The sequence below is a fragment of the Mobula hypostoma genome, chromosome 10 (genome assembly GCF_963921235.1).
Source record: "Mobula hypostoma chromosome 10, sMobHyp1.1, whole genome shotgun sequence".
Classification (NCBI taxonomy): Eukaryota; Metazoa; Chordata; class Chondrichthyes; order Myliobatiformes; family Myliobatidae; genus Mobula; species Mobula hypostoma.
The window spans coordinates 15,725,127-15,745,786 of NC_086106.1; the positions used below are offsets into that span (position 1 = coordinate 15,725,127).

Sequence of the window (20,660 nt, forward strand, 5' to 3'; positions counted from 1 at the left end):
ATGTCAACAGGCTCAATAAAGTGATTAGGAAGACCGGCTCTCTTATCGGAGTCAAACTGGACACACTGCAGGCTGTGGTAAAACAGAGGACCCCACGGAAAATCCTGGCAATTCTGGACAACTTTTCTCACCCTCTGCATGCAACCTTGGCTGAACAGAGAAGCACTTTTAGTTATAGACTAAGACAACTGTGCTGCTTCAAAGAGTGCGAATATAGGGTCATTCTTACCCTCAGCCATTAGGATCTATAATGACTCAAGCTATAGCCAGGGAAGTGATGACTTTCTCCTGTTAGACTGTTTGAGGTAACATACTTTTTTATTTTAATGCTACCGTGACACTGTAATTTCCTTTGGGATCAATAAAGTACCAATCTAAAACTAGAAGATCTGGATTTTGGGTGAGTGAAAGATTTAGAGAGGTTCTGCCGAAGAACTTTACTACCTAGAGGGGTAGATGGAATCTGAAATGCACTTCCTGAGACATTGTTGCTAGCAGATAACTTCAAATTAGATAAGTGATTTTTAAATCAAGCTACAAAAGGTCATGATCAAGTTTTGATAAATAGGACTGGTAGAGCAAAGTACGTAATGATCAGCATGGGTGTGATGGGCTGAAGGGCATATTTCTTTGCTGTATACCTCTAACAAATTCTTCTGCAGGGTTGCTCTATGATACTTTTCTCTTTTTTTCTGTAACCTACTTCCACAGTTCCCAACTTTATTCTGCATCAGGGAATTCCTTCCAATTTCCTGCCATGTTATTTATGATAGTCTTATATTAATGAGCTCTTGTTACAGAATTAAAATCAGCTGAATCACCTGGTAAAGAACATAAGTAACTTTCAACCTTAAGAATTAAATCTATCTTAAGAATTTGTTTAAAAGGTCAGAATTACAGGCCCTGTGAAGATGGTGATGAGTTGCTTTTAACTGCAGAGGATTAAGGAGTGGTCACATACAGAATAAAGTTAAAGGCTCTTCTCTGTGGAGGACATTAGCAAAACAATAAGAAGCTACAAATTGTGTGATTTATTAAATTCAATGTTATGACTTTATAGTGAGACATGAGAATGGACCATCTGTTGCCAGGTCAGGACAGCATTTAGTTCACTCCAACATCTCGTTCCCAATAATACGAGGATGATTCCTGGAATGCAGGGGCTAACATATGAGGAGCGTCTGTCGGCTCTTAGATTGTATTCATTAGAGTATAGAAGAATGAGAGGGGGATCTCATAGAAATGTTTCGAATGTTGAAAGGGTTGGACAGAGTAGATGTGGAAAGGTTGTTTCCCTTGGTGGGTGAGTCCAGGACAAGAGGCCATAGTCTTAGAATTAGAGGGTACCCAGTTAAAACAGAGATGAGGAGAAATTTTTTTATCCAGAGGGTCGTGGATTTGTGGAATTGGTTGCCACATATGGCTGTGGAGGCCCGATCATTGAGGGTGTTTAAGGAGGAGATTGACAGGTATCTAATTAGTCAGGGTATCAAGGGATATGGGGAAAAAGCCGGAAATTGGAACTAGATGGGTGAATAGTTAGCTCATGGGGGAGCTGCGGAGCAGACTTGATGGGCCGAATGGCCTACTTCTGCTCCTTTGTCTTGTGATCTTATGATAATACAAAAACCCTGAAAAATCCTAGTAATGTGGTACTTAAGGTTTCTATTCTGGTGTTTTATTTTGACAGTATTACTATTCCGTGAGGATATTTGCTGGGCAGGAACCAAGTGGTGTGTGGGTTGGCTGGGTGACCCCAGATTTTCATCAGTATGATGGCAGCTTCGACTTATCCAAAGTTCGCGCAGTCACTGTTTCAGTGGGAGATGACCAAGGAAAAGTCCATGACAGGTATCAGAGCTAATGCAGTTGAGAATTTAAATCCGCTTACTATAAATACCAAAACCTTTGCTGTTCCATTTTTGTAAATACCTATGATTATCTGCACATCATTTCTGAATTCAAATCGTCATTTTGTTTTACTAATATGCTCAAATATTTTACAATTTATCTTGGAATTGTTTTCTTTGTTGTTACTGTCCATTTGAAAATATCTTACTGGATGGCATAGGGCCTTTTTTGTATTCATTTTAATTAGTAACACAAGCTACAGTACTATGTAAAAGTTTTAGGGACATGTATATAGCTAGGGAGCCTAAGACATTTGCACAATACTGTAGTAATTTTATGTATTGCACTGTACTGCTGCCACAAAAAAAAACAGATTTCATGACGTGTGAGTGATGATGAACCTAATTCTGAGATGGGTTTCTATTGCGGACTGAGAGTGGGAAGGGGGCAGGGAAAGGGGAATTATGTTTAGGAAAAGGTGAAGTGAGTTAGAAGCACCAGCGAGACATTATGTAGTGATCAATAAACCATTTGTTTGGAATCGCGTGACCTCTCCTGGTGTCTCAGGGCTGGGTGTGTCTGCACTGTGCCATCCCCTGCCCCTGGCATTCCTTCTCTGCCACATGTCCCACACTCCTCCCATGGTGCTCCACCCTCAGCATTCCCAACATCCTTTGCTCCAACTAGATCTATAAGCTTGCTCTCCGCTCCACATCAACAATTACAGTACAAAGCAAAAGTCTTAGGCACCTTAGCTACATACATACGAGGGGTAATTGATAAGTTTATGGCCTAAGGTAGAAGGAATCAATTTTAGAAAACCTAACACATTTAGTTTTCCTACATTTACACACTTAGTCCAGTGGTCGTGGAGCATACGGATCCCTTCTTTGTAGAAGTCGGTGTCTTGGACCTCCAGAAGTGGTCCGCAGCAGGGGTGACTGATAAGTTTGTGGCCTAAGGTAGAAAGAGATGAGTTATTAACTTCAAACTTCCTGCATTTTCACTCAGCTGTATGACTCATCGCCTTCTGTTTTAGGCCATGAACTTATCAATCACCCCTCATATCTGTGCCTTTTGTACAGTACTGTCTATAACAATACTGATGAGATTTAGTCAACTAAAAGATTCCAAATGAATATCTGAACATATAAAGCTGCAAGAATTTACTTTCTTTACACAGTTTGAAAAATAAATTTGAGGAGCAATGTAAACCTCCAGTTTAAAATATACCAAATTTATCAACATTTTCTGAATTTCAGGTTGAAAATATCTGTGTAATATAAACAGACTTTCCTGTCAGCAAAATGTCAATTTTGTTAGTTTTAATGGATACCTGCTGTAAATTTATAGCTCACTAGAATCATCTGTCTAGACGACATTTTAATATAATACTTCTGATTCTTTTCATAAGATATTTTGCTCGGTATTTTGTAATCATCATTACAATGTGCTTTGTTTTATTTATTAGCTAGTTTTCATTTTGTAATTTTATGTAATTGTATTTTAAAACATAAAGGTTATGAATGGTATCGCTCCTCACTATTTACGAGAAGTTTTCAATACACTAAATATTCAACAATGAATGTACAATTTGGCTTTGTATTAAGTGTAGAATTTGAATGTATTGTAAGACACTACTCTTCCACTTTTGTATGTAACAATCTGTGTATTGCTAGAATCTTTTGCTCTTCCGACAGCATGAAGCGCAGCAATTGTTACATGGTCTGGGCAGGTGAATTTAGTAACAACTCACAGCAAGCAAGCCGGAGTAATGTTGACCTGGAGATCGGATGCCTTGTCGATTTGGCTACTGGCCTCATGACTTTCACAGCCAATGGAAAAGACATAAACACTTACTATCAGGTAATTTCACTCTCTTATCTGCAAGAGGTTAAGAAGATTAACTACTGTATTTTACTTAAGGAAATAAAAATATGAATAGAAAAGTAGGAAACGGGTAGATAAATCAGCCCTTGGAGATCTGCTCACTATTCAGCTATATTACAACAGACCTCAGCCTTGCACTTCCACCCATCTTGGATGCACTTCCTTTAATTCTGTTGCCTAGCTAAAACCAGTCCTGATGCAGACACCTAACCCAATATGTTGACCAATGGATGCTGCCTGACCCACTGGGTTCACCAAGCCATTCATTTTTTTTTTTGTACAAGATTATAGCATCTACAGTTTCTTATCTCGAGCTAAAATCTTTGATCATCAGTATAAAGTTACTATTTTGTTTGTTTCTTGCTATGGTAGAGCATTCCACAGCTTTGAGTCTTTGTGAAAGTATTCTCTTTTGAATGGTGAAATTATGATTTCCCAGTTCTGTTTCCTTGCTCTGCTGCCCTGAGTGAGCAGAATTATTTTGCTTCTATTTTCCCTACAGACTTCTTTAAATGTTATAATAATCCCATCATGTTATATTCCAAGGTTTAATTTATATAATTTCTAAAATCTGTTGTTCCTTGTGAACATTATTAGTACTCTTCCCCTATCAGGGACACTGTATTCTTTCTAAGGTGAACACCCAGAGCTTTACTGTGTTCCTGATGTGATCTAGCTCAGATGTATGGACATATTAAAATTTCCTCTTCATATTCTAGATCTATAATACTAAGGCAAAATACTGCAGCTTTCTTGTTCATGTTCAAGAGCATTTCTTTTAACTTTTCACTATTTAAGAAATATTCAGATCTTCCCTTTGTTCCAGAATAGGGAAGATATGGCCTCTCTTGTATCTTCTTAAAATCTATCTGCCACATTTCATTGTTCCTGTTGCACCATTGCCCCTTGTGCAATTTGTTGGGAACATTGGTTCTCTAGAGCAGGGGTGGCCAACCTATAGAAAGCGTGCCCAAGATGGCACGTGAAAAAAAATTGTTGGCACATGGCATGCAGTGCCACCCCTCAATTCTTTAAACCCCATCCATAATAAAAATATATGTAATGATTATCATTCCTATCAAATGCAACAGGAAATTATTTTTTACTACCTCAGAACAGTGAGATATTTTCACAGGGATGTTTCATGCCGCGTTGGCACCAGCCAGATGTTAGTATATGTTTTGAAATCCTCATATACCTGGTATATCCGTCAGTATTTGGATATGAAATGATTGGACTAGTTGGAATTGGCATTATTTTTTTCTTACTTCGTTTGTGAGTGGACCTTGGATGTTCAGTGATAGTAATAGTAAATATTGTATGTAGTTTAGTGGCTCCATGAAAGCTAATTATTCAATTGTCTTTTAAAAGATTAATATTAATATTTTTGAATAGGTCTTCTAAAATGTTTCATTTATTTCAATCTGTCTCTGGCATGCTTTTATTAATAGTAAACCAGTGAGTACATGTAAATAAGCAACAGGACTCGTCCTTTTTCCATAATTAGTATTATTAATTCATTAAGCAATGATAATCACTGCTCGCAATTACCATGGCATGCAAGGTAAGTTTATTTTCAATTTTGGTGTACTCTCTCAAAGAGGTTTGCCACCTTTCCCCTAGAGAAAGAGAGTAGGCATTTAATGGTGGGAATAGAGGAATGGAAAGATTGCTAAGTAATTATTTGGATTATTCTTACTAGCAGGAGGTACCAAAAAAAAAATCCCAACAATAGCAGACATTCAAGGGACCATCTCCATCACTAGAAACAAGGTACCAAGCAAGCTTTTGAGCTAGCTTTTGCTAGCAGCTGATATCCAAGTCATTTTTCTATGTCTGCTGCACCATTGCACAATGCAAAATAAAGTCTTGGACAAAGACAGAATAGGAAAGAAATTTAGTTGTCAACTGTAGTTGAGGCGAATGTGTTGGGGGAGAGGATTGGATATTGGAAAGATGTGATGTAGAGGGAGTCCTTGAGTTGATATTGGGTTTAGAGCAGAAGTTCCCAACCTTTTTTATGCCATGGATCAATACCATTAAGGAAGGGGTATGTGGACCCCACTTAGAGTCATGGAATCATATAACATGAAAAAAGGCCATTCAACCGCAAATTTCATACTGACCAATGGGCATCTAACAGTATTAATCCCATTTTACTACACTTCACGAGTAACTTTCTATGTCATAATGATTTATATACCTATCTAGCACTTGAGTGTTGTCAGTAACTCCGCTTACACCTCACTCTTCTGCAGTACTCCCTTCTACCTTTCACCCTAAATCTTTGTCATCTAGTTTTATTCAACTCTGATAAAGGAATATTATGCTTCTGCTTACTCCATCTGTAGCCTTCATAATTTTATATACCTCAATCATGCCCCCTCTTATCCTCATCCTCTCCAGGGAAAACAGACTTTGCCTTTCCAGTTTATCGTTGTAATTGACGAGGTAATCTTCTAATATATCACCTCTGCACTCTCTGCAGCATAGTTATATAAATGTTACAGTCTGGTGACGGAATTATATGCATTACCCCAGTTGAAGTCTATCAATTTTTTATAAAATTAGAGTATACCATAACTAGAGAGAAGGTTCTTGGGAAACTGAAAGGTCTGAAGGTAGATAAATCACCTCGACCAGGTGGTGTACACCCCAGGGTTCTAAAGGAGGTAGCTGAAGAGAACGTGGAGGCATTACTAATGATCTTTCAAGAATCACAAAATTCTGGAATGGTTCTGGAAGACTGGAAACTTGCAAATGTCACTCCATTCTTCAAGAAGGGAAAGAGACAAAAGAAAGGAAATTACAGTTAGTCTGACCTCAGTGGTTGGGAAGATGTTGGAGTCGATTATTAAGAATGAGTCTCAGGGTACTTGGAGGCACATGATAAAATAGGCTGTAGTCAGCATGGTTTCTTCAAGGGAAAATCATGCCTGACAAATCTGTTGGAATTCTTTACAGAAATAACCAACAGGATAGACAAAGGAGAATTGTTTGACGTTGTGTACTTGGATTTTCAGAAGGCTTTTGACAAAGTGCCACACATGAGGCTGCTTAACAAGCCTCAGGCCCATGGTATTACAGGAAAGATTCTAGTTTAGATAAAGCAGTGGCTAAATGGCAGGAGGCAAAGAATGGGCAGAAAGGGAGCTTTTTCTTCCTGGCTGCTGGTGACTAGTGGTGTTCCACAGTGGTCTGGGTTGGAATCAATTCTTTTTATGTTATATGTCAATGATTTGGATGTTGGAATTGATAGCTTTGTTGGAAAGTGTGCAGACGATATAAAGGTAGGTGGAAGCGCAAGTAATTTTGAGAAAGTAGAGAGGGCTACAGAAGCACTTAGACAGATTAGGAGAATGGACAAAGAAATGGCAGGTGGAACACAGTTTTAGGAAGAGTATGATCATGCACTTTGGTAGAAGAAGTGACAGGGTTGACTATTTTCTAAATGGAGAGAAAATGCAAAAAACTAAGGTGCAAAGGGACTAGAATATAAAAGCAAGAATGTAATGTTGCGACCTTATAAAACACTGGTGAGGCCTCACTTGAAGTATTATGAGCAGGTTTGGGCCCCTATCTTAGAAAGGATGTGCTGAAACAGGAGAGGGTTGAGGTGGTCCATGAAAATGATTCCAGGATTGAAATGGCTTGTCATACAAACAGTGTCTGATGGCTCTGGGCCTGTATTCACTAGAATTCAGAAGAATGAGGGGTGACCTCATTGAAACCTATCTAATGGCGAAAGGCCTTGATAGAATTGATGTGGAGAGGATATTTCCTATGGCAGGAGAGTCTGAGACCAGAGGATACAGCCTCAGAATAGAGGGGTGTCCTTTTGGAATGGAAATGAGGAGGAATTTCTTTACCCAGAAGGTGGTGAATCTGTGGAATTTTTTGCCACAGGCAGCTGTGGAGGCCAAGTCTGTATGCATACTTAAGGCAGAGGCTGATAGATTCTTGATTGGTTGGGCATGAAGGGCTATGGGGAGAAGGCAGGAGATTGGGACTGAGAGGAAAATTGGATCAGCCATGATGAAATGGCAGAGTAGACTTGATGGGCCAAATGGCCTAATTCTGCTCCTATGGTTTTATAGTCTTATAATCTCTCTGCTCTTGTATTCAAATTCCTAACACCTTTACACCATTCCCACTTTGATTTTTCCTGGTCTTGGCCTCTTAGCTTATTCCACTGAAGCCCTGTATAAGCTTAAAAAGAACAGCATTTGAGCCTCCAGTATGGCACATTATAGATCTCAATACTTAATACATATTAAACAGTGACTTACCTTCTTACCAGTTTCTATGATATCTGATCAATTCTGATAAAAGAACATTAATCTGTAATGTCTCAAACAGCCTCTGATAACCAAGTCCAACTCCTGCTCTTCACATATGGCTTAGCTGGAAAGTTCAGCAGAACCATTTCTATAGACAGGAGAAGGGGCAAAGGTGAGCTACTGGTTGTTTAAAACCATTTCCTTAGGCAGATGGGGCTTGTCAACGTCGGTTGCCAGCTTATTTAGGAGAAGGAAAACTCTGATCTCAAACCTCTGCTACCTTACTTATGGGGGAGGCTTCAAGAGTAAACATAGAACATAGAATAGTACACCACAGTACAGGCCGACCCTCAAACCCTGCCTCCCATATAACCCCCCCACCTTAAATTCCTCCATATACCTGTCTGAGGAAAGATCTGGAATTGGGGGCCCTAAAGCAGTTCTGCGTTGAGTTCAACGCTGATTGGCAACTCCTGCGACACTGTTGGTGCCAAACTGTTTCGGTCCGCCATACCTTTGGATTCATCAGCTGCATGAAGAGAGAGAGCTTACTGCATGGGCAACAGCTTGCTCCCCACATCATACTGCCCTGGCTTGCGTATACATAGACATCTAGGGCGTAACATCCATGATGTACCCCAACCAGCGAAGGGCCTCAATCAACCTGAAATACTAATTCTGTTTTCTCTCAACACCTGCAGCAATTTTTGTTTTTTTTTTAATTTAGATTTCCAGTATCTTCAGATCTTTTGCTTCTTGAAGTAAACATATATAATTCATTCTGATTTTTCTGTGTCTTGAACCTGACAATTTCAGTTCAGGTTAATTGAACATTATTTCCACTCAGTTATGTATTGATACTCATAAAATATTTGGTTCCCTACCAGGGGTCCACAGACCCCCTTGCTTAACTGTATCAGTCCATGGCATAAAAAGGGTTGGGATCTCCTGATCTAAACCTTTCCTATCTGTCTACCTGTCAAGTATCTTTTAAATGTTATTAATGTACCTTCCTCAACCACATTCTCTGGCAGCTCATTTCATATACAGACTTCCTCTGGATGAGAATGTTGCCCCTAAGAAAGTCACCTCTCATTCGCCCATGCTCCAGTGAATGAAGCCTCACTCCATAAAACGTTTCATTATGTTCAATAACACATATGAACAAATCAAAAAATTAACTCTTTTTGATAAATCAGATTGTGTTGGAAATTAAATATTGTTTGTCACGATATGGAACAGAAGTTCCCAACCTGGGGTCCGCAGATCCCCTGGTTAATGGTAGGGGACCCATGGCATAAAAAAGGTTGGGAACCCCTGATCTGGAAGGATGAAGTCATATATTTAAATTAGAAACACTTACTTTGATTTGTCAGACATTAGCTGTATTGACTTTTAAAATTGTCTGTACTTTACTTCAAAGGTTGAACCAAGTAAGAAATTATTCCCTGCAGTCTTTGTGCAGCCTTCCAGTCAGAATATGTTCCAGTTTGAGCTTGGAAAGCTGAAGGTAAGACCAACACACGAGTGGGCCATGTTTGTGAACTGTACATTGATAATGAATGGAATTCTTGAATCTGATTTTCAAGAAATATTGCTTTAATGCTTCATGCTTATTATGAAACTTTTCAATTTTTTGATGTTCATTATTGTTAATCTGCTTTGAAAGACTAATCAGCTGTACCTTAGAAATGAGTGAGTGACTTTCCGGCTCAAATGTTGAGAGCAGAGATGCTGTTATTCGTTTCTTCACTCAAGTTGTACACAGTTCAGCAAAGCAGATGGAACTACAATTAAATTTCACAGAAATTTTATTTCAAGGCATGTGGATAATATGCAAAAGAAAATTCTGATGAAGCTTTATTCCTACAGGATATGTTCATGTGCCAGGAATATTTCAAACTTGGCTTATTTTATAGTTTAGAGAAGGGTATTATACGAGGGGTGATTCATAAGTTCTTGGCCTAAGGTAGAAGGAGTCAACAGGTCCACCAGAGAAAGCAGGATCTCCCAGTGGCCACACATTTTATTTCCACATCCCATTCCCATTCTGATATGTCTATCCACAGCCTCCTCTACTGTAAAGATGAAGCCACACTCAGGTTGGAGGAACAACACCTTATATTCTGTCTGGGTAGCCTCCAACCTGATGGCATGAACATTGACTTCTCAAACTTCCGCTAATGCCCCACCTCCCCCTCGTACCCCATCCGTTATTTATTTATATACACACATTCTTTTTCTCTCCCTCCTTTTTCTCCCCCTGTCCCCCTCACTATACCCCTTGCCCATCCTATGGGCTCCCCCCCCCTTTTCTTTCTCCCTAGGCCTCCTGTCCCATGATGTATAACTCATCTCCTTCTACCTTAGGCCATGAACTTATCAATCACCTCTGCTGTGGACACTTTCTGGAGGTCCAAGATCCGTGTGCTCCATGACCGCTGGACTAAGTGTGCAAATGTAGGAGGGGACTATGTTGAAAAATAAATGTGCTAGATTTTCTAAAATTGACTCCTTCTACCTTCGGCCACGAACTTATCAATCACCTCTGGTATCTTAATGTATTAGTTACAGCAGTAGGGTTGAGGGATGGGTAGGGCTAGCAGCTCAATGTTCTGGGGTACGGATGCAGATACAGATACCACAGGCACGCTTGAGGTGAGTGTAAGCGATTTGGGGGACTATTATGACAATGTTTAGAAGGTGTTCTTGGGGAATTGTCTCATGAGGTTATGTGGGTGGAGCCCAGAAATAAGAAGGGGGTGATCACTTTCATGGGATTATACTATAGACCTCCCAATTGTCAGTGAGAATTAGAGGACCAAATATGTACCAATGCCTTTATTACGGAGCCTCGTGTCATTTATGGACATACAGTCAATCTATGTATATGAGCTATTTCATGTATTTATATTAATAATATTATTACTATTATTGTGTTTTTATCTTATTGTGATTTTTTGGGGGGCTGCATCGAATCTGGAGTAACAATTATTTTGAAAACACAAACAACAGGAATTCTGCAGATGCTGGAAATTCAAGCAACACACATCAAAGTTGCTGGTGAACGCAGCAGGCCAGGCAGCATCTCTAGGAAGAGGTACAGTTGATGTTTCAGGCCGAGACCCAATGAAGGGTCTGGGCCTGAAACATCGACTGTACCTCTTCCTAGAGATGCTGCCTGGCGTGCTGTGTTCACCAGCAACTTTGATGTGTGTTGCTTAACAATTATTTTGTTCTCCTTTACACTTGTGTACTGGAAATGACATTAAACAATATTGAATGTAGGTAGGTCTCGGATACAGTGGCTGCAAAAGCATTAGGGTTGTAACACCAGTGATATTAACTGTACAAGTCGTTGGAGAGACTGCACTTGGACCATGCAGTTTACATACTGCCAAAGACTGATGTCAAGCTAGCACTCCATATATTAAATGCTATGGTTAACAAACAAGAAACTGCTGTCCCTATTGCATTTCACACCCTTGCTGGGCTCTTCGTTCAGGCTAGCTTGAAAAAATCTCCGCCCAACTACCATCAGTGCCTCACCTGCAGCACCAGAGACCCAATACACTTGATCACTGCTACACTCCCATCAGGAATGCCTACCATTCCATCCATTGATCGTATTTTGGGAAGTTTGGCTGTTTTCCTCCTTCCTGCATATAGGCAGTTTTAAGAGAGGCACCAGAGGTAAGGACAACAGAGAGATGGTAAAGGGAGGCAGAGGAAAGGCTATGGGACTGCTTTGAATCAGTGGATTTAAGGACTTGTTTTCAAGGACTCATCAGAGGACCTGAATGAATACAGGTCATTGGGTAGTGTTGTCACTGTTATACTCTTCCTGGGTCTTTCCTGATATGGTTTGTTGTTTTAAGTCTAATTACTAGATCTTATTGCATAAATGTAAGTTCACAGCTGTTGTTGATTATTCATCGCGTTGTTAAGCTTTAGTCATCAGGTTGGCTGTTATGTAATCACTTGTATATTCATTCGTTAGAAGCACTTGTTAGAAGTCGAAGGGATTTCAGTCAATATCTGAATCTGCCTTTTGTTAGAATGCCGAGAAGTACTGTCTTTTTACACCGGCTCCTTGCATATTGTAACGCATTGGTGAATAATAAAACTGCCTTCAACTACAACTATGCGGGGACTGGCGTTATCTATCTGTCTAGTTTAAGAAAGTGGGAAAAACACTTGAGCGAGGGCAGAATAGTAAAAAGTCAACTCTCAATGGTAATTCCATCCGCGGTGGATAAGATATTGAATCTGCGAACTCCTGCATGACAGGAAGTTAAAATGTTGGCACAGAGAAAAGAAGCTTTGAATCCAGGTCAGTGTCGACAACGAAGAAGAGAAGGCTTGAAACCAGATCAGTGTGTTCAGTAAGTTCACCTAGATTATCTAGACAGTCTTACCGGATCCGTGGCAAGTATGGTGGCACTGGAGGACTGAAGCACCACTAGCCAGGGCATCATTTACAGAAAGAGAAATTGCTGTTAAAGTGAGATGGGTTGAATTAAACATTGAGAAAATCGACAGCCATATCAGAGGCACTACAGTATGAAAAGGAGGTGGAGGAGGCTTTAACCAAGGCCAAAGTCTTTGAGGCAGACATGGAGCAGCTAGCTAACAATGACAATGTTAGATCAAACTCACCATGTCATTTAGCCAAGAACTATGAAGTATATTCAAGACCAGTCTGCTTATGCACATACCCACCTGCCAGCAGACACTGAAGACTTAGGCCAGACAATCAAGATTGAAAGGAGTGGGGCTCCTCTTCCACGGGAAAACACCCCGCAACTCAACACCTTTTACCCAAATGGGACAGAACAGAGACCGCCTCCCTCACATGCTCAAGGCTCCTACATCGCATAACACGGGTGGTGATGCTTACCTTCTGGTAAAGTGTACCACACCCCCCCAATGAACCACAACCTAATCACAATGTGTCAGATCTTGCGAGATTCCTAGTCTGTCGTGACCTGCTGACAGCCAGACTCACCAAATTTGATGATAAGCCGGAAAATTACTGGGCTTGGAAGTTCACATTCTCCAACGCCACCGAAGACGTCAACCTCAAGCCGGTGAAAAGCTCGACCTGCTGGTGAAGTGCTTTGGACCCAAGTCTGCTGAGCATGCAAGCAGGTTAAAGTCAGTTCACATCTAACACCCCAATGCTGCACTCACTTTAGTGTGGCAAAGATTGGAAGAGTGCTACGGATCTGCAGAGGCAATGGAGACTGCTCCCTTCAACAAACTCCAGTCCTTCTCAAAGATTTTTTGCAGGAAGCACCAACTTCTCTGAGAGCCAGGAGGCCTGCTATTGGAGGTGGAGGCAGCCAAAGCCGTAAGCTACTTATGTGGCTTGTCTTACCTTGGTCTGCATGAAGAATTCGTACTTGGGGAAACTCCCCTATTTAGTCTGCAGGAGAAATAGATGTAAGAGTTTACCAGATGCAAACTGGAAAAAGGAAGTCAGCTTCCCACCCTTCTTCTTTTCTAGTTTCCTCTGGACTGAAACAAAAATGAGGAACAACCACAGCTTCATCATGACCAACTCTAGCTCACCACCACTTAAATCAGAGAAACCTGTTCGAGGCCTTGTCATGGTGCACAAAACTGAGGTCGGCAGCGCTGTCCAAAAGGATATTCTAAAATGTCTGAAGATCCTAAGAAACGGTGCTCTCTACATCGGAAACCACACCATCTCTGGAAGTGTAGAGGTGTCAGGGAGAGACCCTCAGAGGAGCGAAGGGCCTTCCGTAAAGAGTACTCCATATGTTTCCGCTGCTATTCTTCAACCAGCCACCGGGCACAGGACTGTAATGCAGTCATCCAGTGCTCTGAATGCAACAGCGATAAATATATTTCACCTCTTCATGTTGGCCCACTTCCCTGACCTGTGAAGAACAACACAAGTATCTCCTTACAGCATGGCAGAGAGGGAGATGAATCCCCTTCTTCTCTAGTTGACACCTGTTCCTGTACTGCGGTCTGTGGGGAAAATTCCACCAGTAAGTCATGTTCAAAGATCTGCCTTACAACGTTTACCCCAAAGGCCACCGTGAGAAGAGGATGAGGATGTTTGTTGTCTTGGATGATCAGAGCACTAAGTCTGATGAACTGGCTGGAATGTTCACAGACATCTTCCACCGCTTGCTTCAGCAGGTCTGACATATCACCAGCTTCAAGCATGCCCATGCCCAAGGAGAATATGATAACCTGCCTCAGTGACAGTCATCCAGTGGCACTTACATCCACTGTGATGAAGTGCTTTGAGGGGTTGTTCGTGAAGCATATCAGCTCCTGCCTGAGGAGTGACCTAGATCTGCTCTAATTTGCCTACCGTTTTAACAGGTCAAAAACAGGTGTCATTTCATTGGCTCCTCACTCAGCTCTGAAACACCTGGGCAATGAAGATGCACATATCAGGCTGCTCTTCATTGACCACAGCTCAATATTCAACGCTATCATCCCTTCAAAACTCATCACTGAGCTCCAAGACCTGGGCCTTGATACCTCCCTGTGTAACAGGATATTCTATTTTCTCACCAGTCAGATCCCAGTGAGTTCAGATTGGCAGCAACAACTCCTCCATAATCACCATCAGTACAGGTGCACCCAAGGTTGTGTGCTTAATGCCCCTTGCTTTACTCACTTTATACTTATATAATTGTGAGGCTGTGTACAGCTCCAATGCAGTATTTAGGTCTACTCTTGACCCCACTCTCATTGGCTGAATCAAAGGTGGTGACAAATCAGCCTATAGGAGGCAGATCGAAAATCTGGTTGAGTGGCGTCATAACAACAACAACCTCTTACTCAACGACAACAAAACCAAAGAGTTGATTATCGACCACGGGAGGAAGGACCAGGAGGCCCGTGAGCCAGTCCTCATTATTAGATTGGAGGTGGAGAAGGTCAGTAGTTTGAAATTCCTTGGTGTTATCGTATCGGAAGATCTGTCCTGCAACCAGCACACATTGTGCCTGTAAGTGCCAACACAAAGAAAGCAAAGGCTTCATCTCTACTTTCTTAGATGGTTGCATCGATCTGGCATGTCACCAAAAGTTGTGACAAACTTTTGTAGAAGCACAGTGGAGAGTATCTTAACTGGCCTAGTATGGAAACACCAATGCCCAGGAATGGAAAATTATACAGAATGTGGTGGATACAGCCCAGTATATCACAGGCATGTCCTGCCCACCATTGAAAACGTTTACGTGGACCAGAAGACCATAAGACATAGGAGTAGAATTAGGCCATTTAGCTTATCAAGTCTGCTCTCCCATTCCATCTTGGCCGATTTATTATCCCTCTCAACACCTTTCTCCTGTCTTCTACCCATATCCTTTGACGCCATTCCTAATCAAGAACCTATCAACCTCTGCTTTAAATGTACCCAGTGACTTGGCTGGCACAGTGTTTGTGGCAATACATTCTACAGATTCACCACCTTCTGGGAAAAGAAGTTCCTCCTCATCTCTGTTCTAAAGCGATGACCCTCTATTCTGAGCCTGTGCCTTCTGGTCGTAGACACAAAATAATCTGCAGATACTGGGGTCAAAGCAACACTCACAACATGCTGGAGGAACTCAGCAGGTCGGGCAGCATCCGTGGAAACGATTAATCGACGTTTCGGGCCGGAACGTCAATTGATCGTTTCCACGGATGCTGCCCGACCTGCTGAGTTCCTCCAGCGTGTTGTGAGTGTTCTTTCTGGTCGTAGACTCCCCCACTGTAGGAGACATCCTCTCCACATTCACTCTATCTAGGCATTTCAATATTCGATAGGTTTCAATTAGAAAACCCCTCATTCTTCAAAACTCCAGCGACTACAAGCCCAAAGCCATCAAATGCTCCTCATACATTAACCCTTTCATTCCTGGAATAATTCTCGTGAACCTCTTCTGGACCCTTTCCAATTCCAGCAGGTTGTTTCTTAGATAAGGGGCCCAAAACTGTTAACAATACTCCCAAGTGCAGTCTGACCAATGTCTTATAAAGCCTCATCATTACATCCTTGCTTTTATATCCTAGTCCTCTTGAAATGAATGCTGATGGACTACTACCATAGGAAAGCAACATCCATCATCAAAGACCCGCACCATCCACACTATGCTATCTTGCCACTACTACGAATGGGCAGGAGGTACATAAGCCTTAGGTTCCAAACCACTGGGTTCAGGAACAGATATTACCCTACAACCATCAAGATCCTAAACTGCCATTGATAATTTCACTCACTACAACTCTGAAGTGATTGTACGACCTATGGTCTCACTTTCAAGGACTCTTTACAACTCAAGTTCTCAATATTTTTTTTATTTGCGTACTTTATCTTCTTTTGCTCATTGGCTATTTGTCAGTTTAGGTACAGTGCTTCGTAAATTCTATTGTATTGCTTTACAATTCTATTGTAAATGCCTGCAAGAAAATGAATCTCAAGGTAGTATATGTAGACATATGTTTAGATTGATAATGAAACTTCCTTTGAACTTGAGCTTTGAACTTTAAACTTTGCAGTATTGTGTGCTGTTCTGGTTGCCCAGCTGCTGTATATGGAGGGTATCATTAACTGGAAAGGATGCAGGAAAAGATGTTACCAGGACTGGAGGGCTTGAGTTAGGAGAGGTGGATAGCCAAGGAGGTTGAGGAGTGACCTTTTAAAGGTACATAAAATCATGAGGGGAGTAGATAAGTTGAAAGGTCAAGGTCTTTTTCCCAGCATAGGGGAGTCTAAAAGTAGTGAGCATAAACTTAAGGTGTGAGGGAAAAGATTTTGAAAGAATCTGAGGGGCAAGTTTTTCCATACAGAGAGAGGTGGGAATATGGAATGAGCTGCCAGAGGAATTAGTAGAGCTGAGTACAATTACAATATTTAAAATACTTATGGAGGAATAGATGTTAGGAAAGATTTAGAGGAGTATGGGCCAAACACAGGGAAAGGGAGTTCAGATGGTGTGGGGCCTAGAATGATAAGGGAGTGAGGTAGGACATGGGACTAGCTCAAGTAGGCATGTTGGACCAAAGGCTTGTTTTCATGTTATATGACTCTATGATTCTCAACTTTCCTTATTATCATTTATACTGCTTTGGGATCAATCCAACTCAACAAAAAAAAGATGTTTTAGACTATATTTGTGTGCTGGTTTTAAAAAAAGGAAATTTTAAAAATAAATTCCCCAGGTAGTTGACTAAACGTTAGACTAAACTGTGTTCCTTTGAGGGTATTGCATAGCCTTGTCATTCTAGACACTGCACCGTGTGTATTCCTTTGATCCTCATTGTTTCCCCTCCTACCCCCATCCTGAAAGCAGAGTAATTCACCTTTCCTCATTCATCCTCTCCTTCCCCCATGCCCCTTGCATATGTGACTGGGTGGCAAACATTGTAACTGTACTGGAACCACCTGTCTAGAAGTATGCATTGGTCTAACTCATCCATACTGACCTAAACAATATAAACCTCTCTGACAGAGGGCAGTACACATTGGCATCTGCCCAACCCAACTCCCTCATTTCCTCCACCTACCAGTCATATTAGTTTCCATCATCTGTAGCCCTGTGCTGCCTCCACTCATCACCTTACAGCCTCCATTGCACTTTCCAGTCTTCCCTCCTCCATTTAACTACCACCAGTCTTCACGTAGATCCACCTACCAATTGTCAACTTTGGCCCCACCCCTCCCCTGCACATCTTTATGCTGACTATCTCCCCTCCATCTTTCAGTCCAGGTGAAGGATCTTGACCCAAAACCTCAACTCTCCATTTCTTTCCACAGATGCAATATGACCTGCTGAGTTCCTCCAGCAATTGTGTTTTTTTGCTATGGGTTCCAGCAAATGCAGACCCTTGTGTTTCTCTGGACCATTCACTTGGCACTTACGGCTAAACAGGGCTGCAAATATTTCAGCCTCGACTTTGGCATGTACACATTACATCCTGCTGTGGTTGAGAAAGGAAGTATTGTTGAAGCCTCCTTTATAGAGGTGTACTGCCCAGAAACGAGCCCTTTGGCCCACCACATCCATGCCAACCTTAATGTCCATCTATTGTCCACTTGCACTCTGTGTCTTCTACGCCCTGCTTATCCCAGTGCTAGTCTAAATGTAATTATTTTATCTGACCCTACGATTTCCTCTGATAGCAAGTTCCAGATAACCCCTCACTGTAAGAACAAAACTCCCCCCCAAACCCCTTTAAAACTCCTTCCCCTCAAGCTAAACTTATGCCCTCTTGTCTTTGGTACCCCTAATACCCCATGGGAAAAAAATTCTTACGCCTACAATTTGGTTGCTCCTTAGAATTTTATAAATCTCTTAGCCACCTTAGTTCCAAGGAAAGAAAACCCATCATAAGTAAAGTCTGGTGAATCTCCTCTGCACTCTCTACCTAATCCTTCCTGTAGTGTGGCAACTTGAACTGCACACAATCCTCCAACTGTGGTCCAACTAATGTTTTGTGAAGTTGCAAATAACATCCTAGCTTTTATATCTTATGTCTCAACCTATAACAGCAAACATGTCACGTACTCCCTTCACCACCAAGTCAAACTGTGTTAGCACTTGCGGGGAGGTATAGACTTCAACCCACTGTTCAACAATATTCCTTTGCATCTTACACTTTACTGTATATGCCCTTACGCTGTTTGCCTTCCCGAAATGCATCACCTAGCAGTAGTTAGAATTAAATGCCTTTTGCCACTGCTCCACCCAATTTTACAGCTCTAACATTGGACAACTTTCCACATAATCCAAACATCACCAACATGCCATCCATAAACTAACTAATCATGTTCACATCCAAATTGATATATGTTGCAAACTCTAGGGGTTCCAGTACTGATCCCTGTAGTACAACTCTGGGCACAGACTTTCAATCATAAAAGCTACTGGCACTTCCACTACCTCCCCAGGATAAGATAGTTTCTTGCAGGACTCTGTACATGTTATCCCAAAAAAAAACTTCCTTTGATGCATAACAAAATATGCTCCCTGTGGGCTCTCAGCCCAAAGGCTGTCCCATTCAATATTGGGAAAGTTTAAATTCCCCACTACTATAACACTTTTTCTTACATCTTTCTGAGGTTTGCTCAACTATCTCGTCCTCTAATTTGCACAGTACAGTTCTGGAAATGTGATCGCCCCTCTCTTCTTTCCATAGTCTAGTCATATGGCTTCATTTACAATCCCTCTCTAGATACTGCTGTCATGTTCTCCCAAATCAGGAATGTGACTACCTCTCTTTAGCATTGCCCTACGTCATATCTGAAGTGTTAAGTTGCCAATCATGTCTGTCTTTCTGTGACTGCAGTAACATTATTTGAGATACTGATCCATGCAACCATCTCATCTTACTTACTTCTGAATCCTCTTGCATTAAAGCAAATGTGATGGGATCTAATGACTCTCACTTGCTACCTTTCCAGTCTCACTGGACTCTCCTTTTCTATTTCCTACATATGAGATATTCTGTCCAACTGCTACTGTGTCTTTCTGGGTCTCAGCCTCTGCTGCATTGGTTTAAATCTTTTTGAATAGAACAAGCAAACCTCTGCAAAGATGATACAAAGATACACATCCAGTTTGAGTTAAACCTGTCCTCTTTTGTAAGGTCACCCTGCTGTGGAGGAGATCCCAATGACCCACACACCTGAAGCCCTCGCTCCTGCACAAGTTCTTTAGCCACCCCTTCAGTTGTTCTATCTTCCTACATCTGCTCCATGTTATGAATAACCAGAGGTGCATTACCTGCTTGCACTTACCGTCCTTCCTGGGGTTACGGTAGGAAACTTTGTCACATGGTGTGAGCAGAATTATCTGCAGCTTAATGTGAAAAAGACTAAGGAGCTGGTGGTAGACCTGAGGAGAGCTAAGGCACCGGTGACTCCTGTTTCCATCCAGGGGGTCAGTGTGGACATGGTGGAGGATTACAAATACCTGGGGATACGAATTGACAATAAACTGGACTGGTCAAAGAACACTGAGGCTGTCTACAAGAAGGGTCAGAGCCATCTCTATTTCCTGAGGAGACTGAGGTCCTTTAACATCTGTCGGATGATGCTGAGGATGTTCTATGAGTCTGTGGTGGCCAGTACGATCATGTTTGCTGTTGTGTGCTGGGGCAGCAGGCTGACGGTAGCAGACACCAACAGAATCAACAAACTCATTCGTAAGGCCAGTGATGTTGTGGGGATGGAACTGGACTCTCTGACGGTGGTGTCTGAAAAGAGGATGCTGTCCAAATTGCATGCCATCTTGGACAATGTCTCCCATCCACTACATAATGTACTGGTTGGGCACAGGAGTACATTCAGCCAGAGACTCATTCCACCGAGATGCAACACAGAGCGTCATAGGAAGTCATTCCTACCTGTGGCCATCAAACTTTACAACTCCTCCCTTGGAGGGTCAGACACCCTGAGCCAATAGGCTGGTCCTGGACTTACTTCCTGGCATAATTTACATATTACTTTTTAATTATTTATGGTTTTATCACTATTTAATTATTTAAGGTGCAACTGTAACGAAAACCAATTTCCCTCGGGATCAATAAAGTATGACTAGACTATGTTGCCTATCTCCTTTCTTTCCATACTTATGATATGACCAACCAGTGAAACGATTCTTG

At 41.6% G+C, this 20,660-nt stretch overlaps 1 protein-coding gene across 8 annotated transcripts in view; it reads left to right on the plus strand.

Moving 5' to 3' along the window:
* Positions 1-20,660, plus strand: part of LOC134352669 (ryanodine receptor 1-like) — a 581,514-nt gene that overhangs the window by 176,308 nt on the left and 384,546 nt on the right. For all 8 annotated transcript variants that reach the window (XM_063060038.1, XM_063060039.1, XM_063060041.1 and 5 more), the window contains 3 exons: positions 1,691-1,851; positions 3,552-3,717; positions 9,445-9,531. In XM_063060038.1, the coding sequence (XP_062916108.1) occupies positions 1,691-1,851; positions 3,552-3,717; positions 9,445-9,531 (414 nt within the window). The remainder of the gene's footprint in view (positions 1-1,690; positions 1,852-3,551; positions 3,718-9,444; positions 9,532-20,660) is intronic.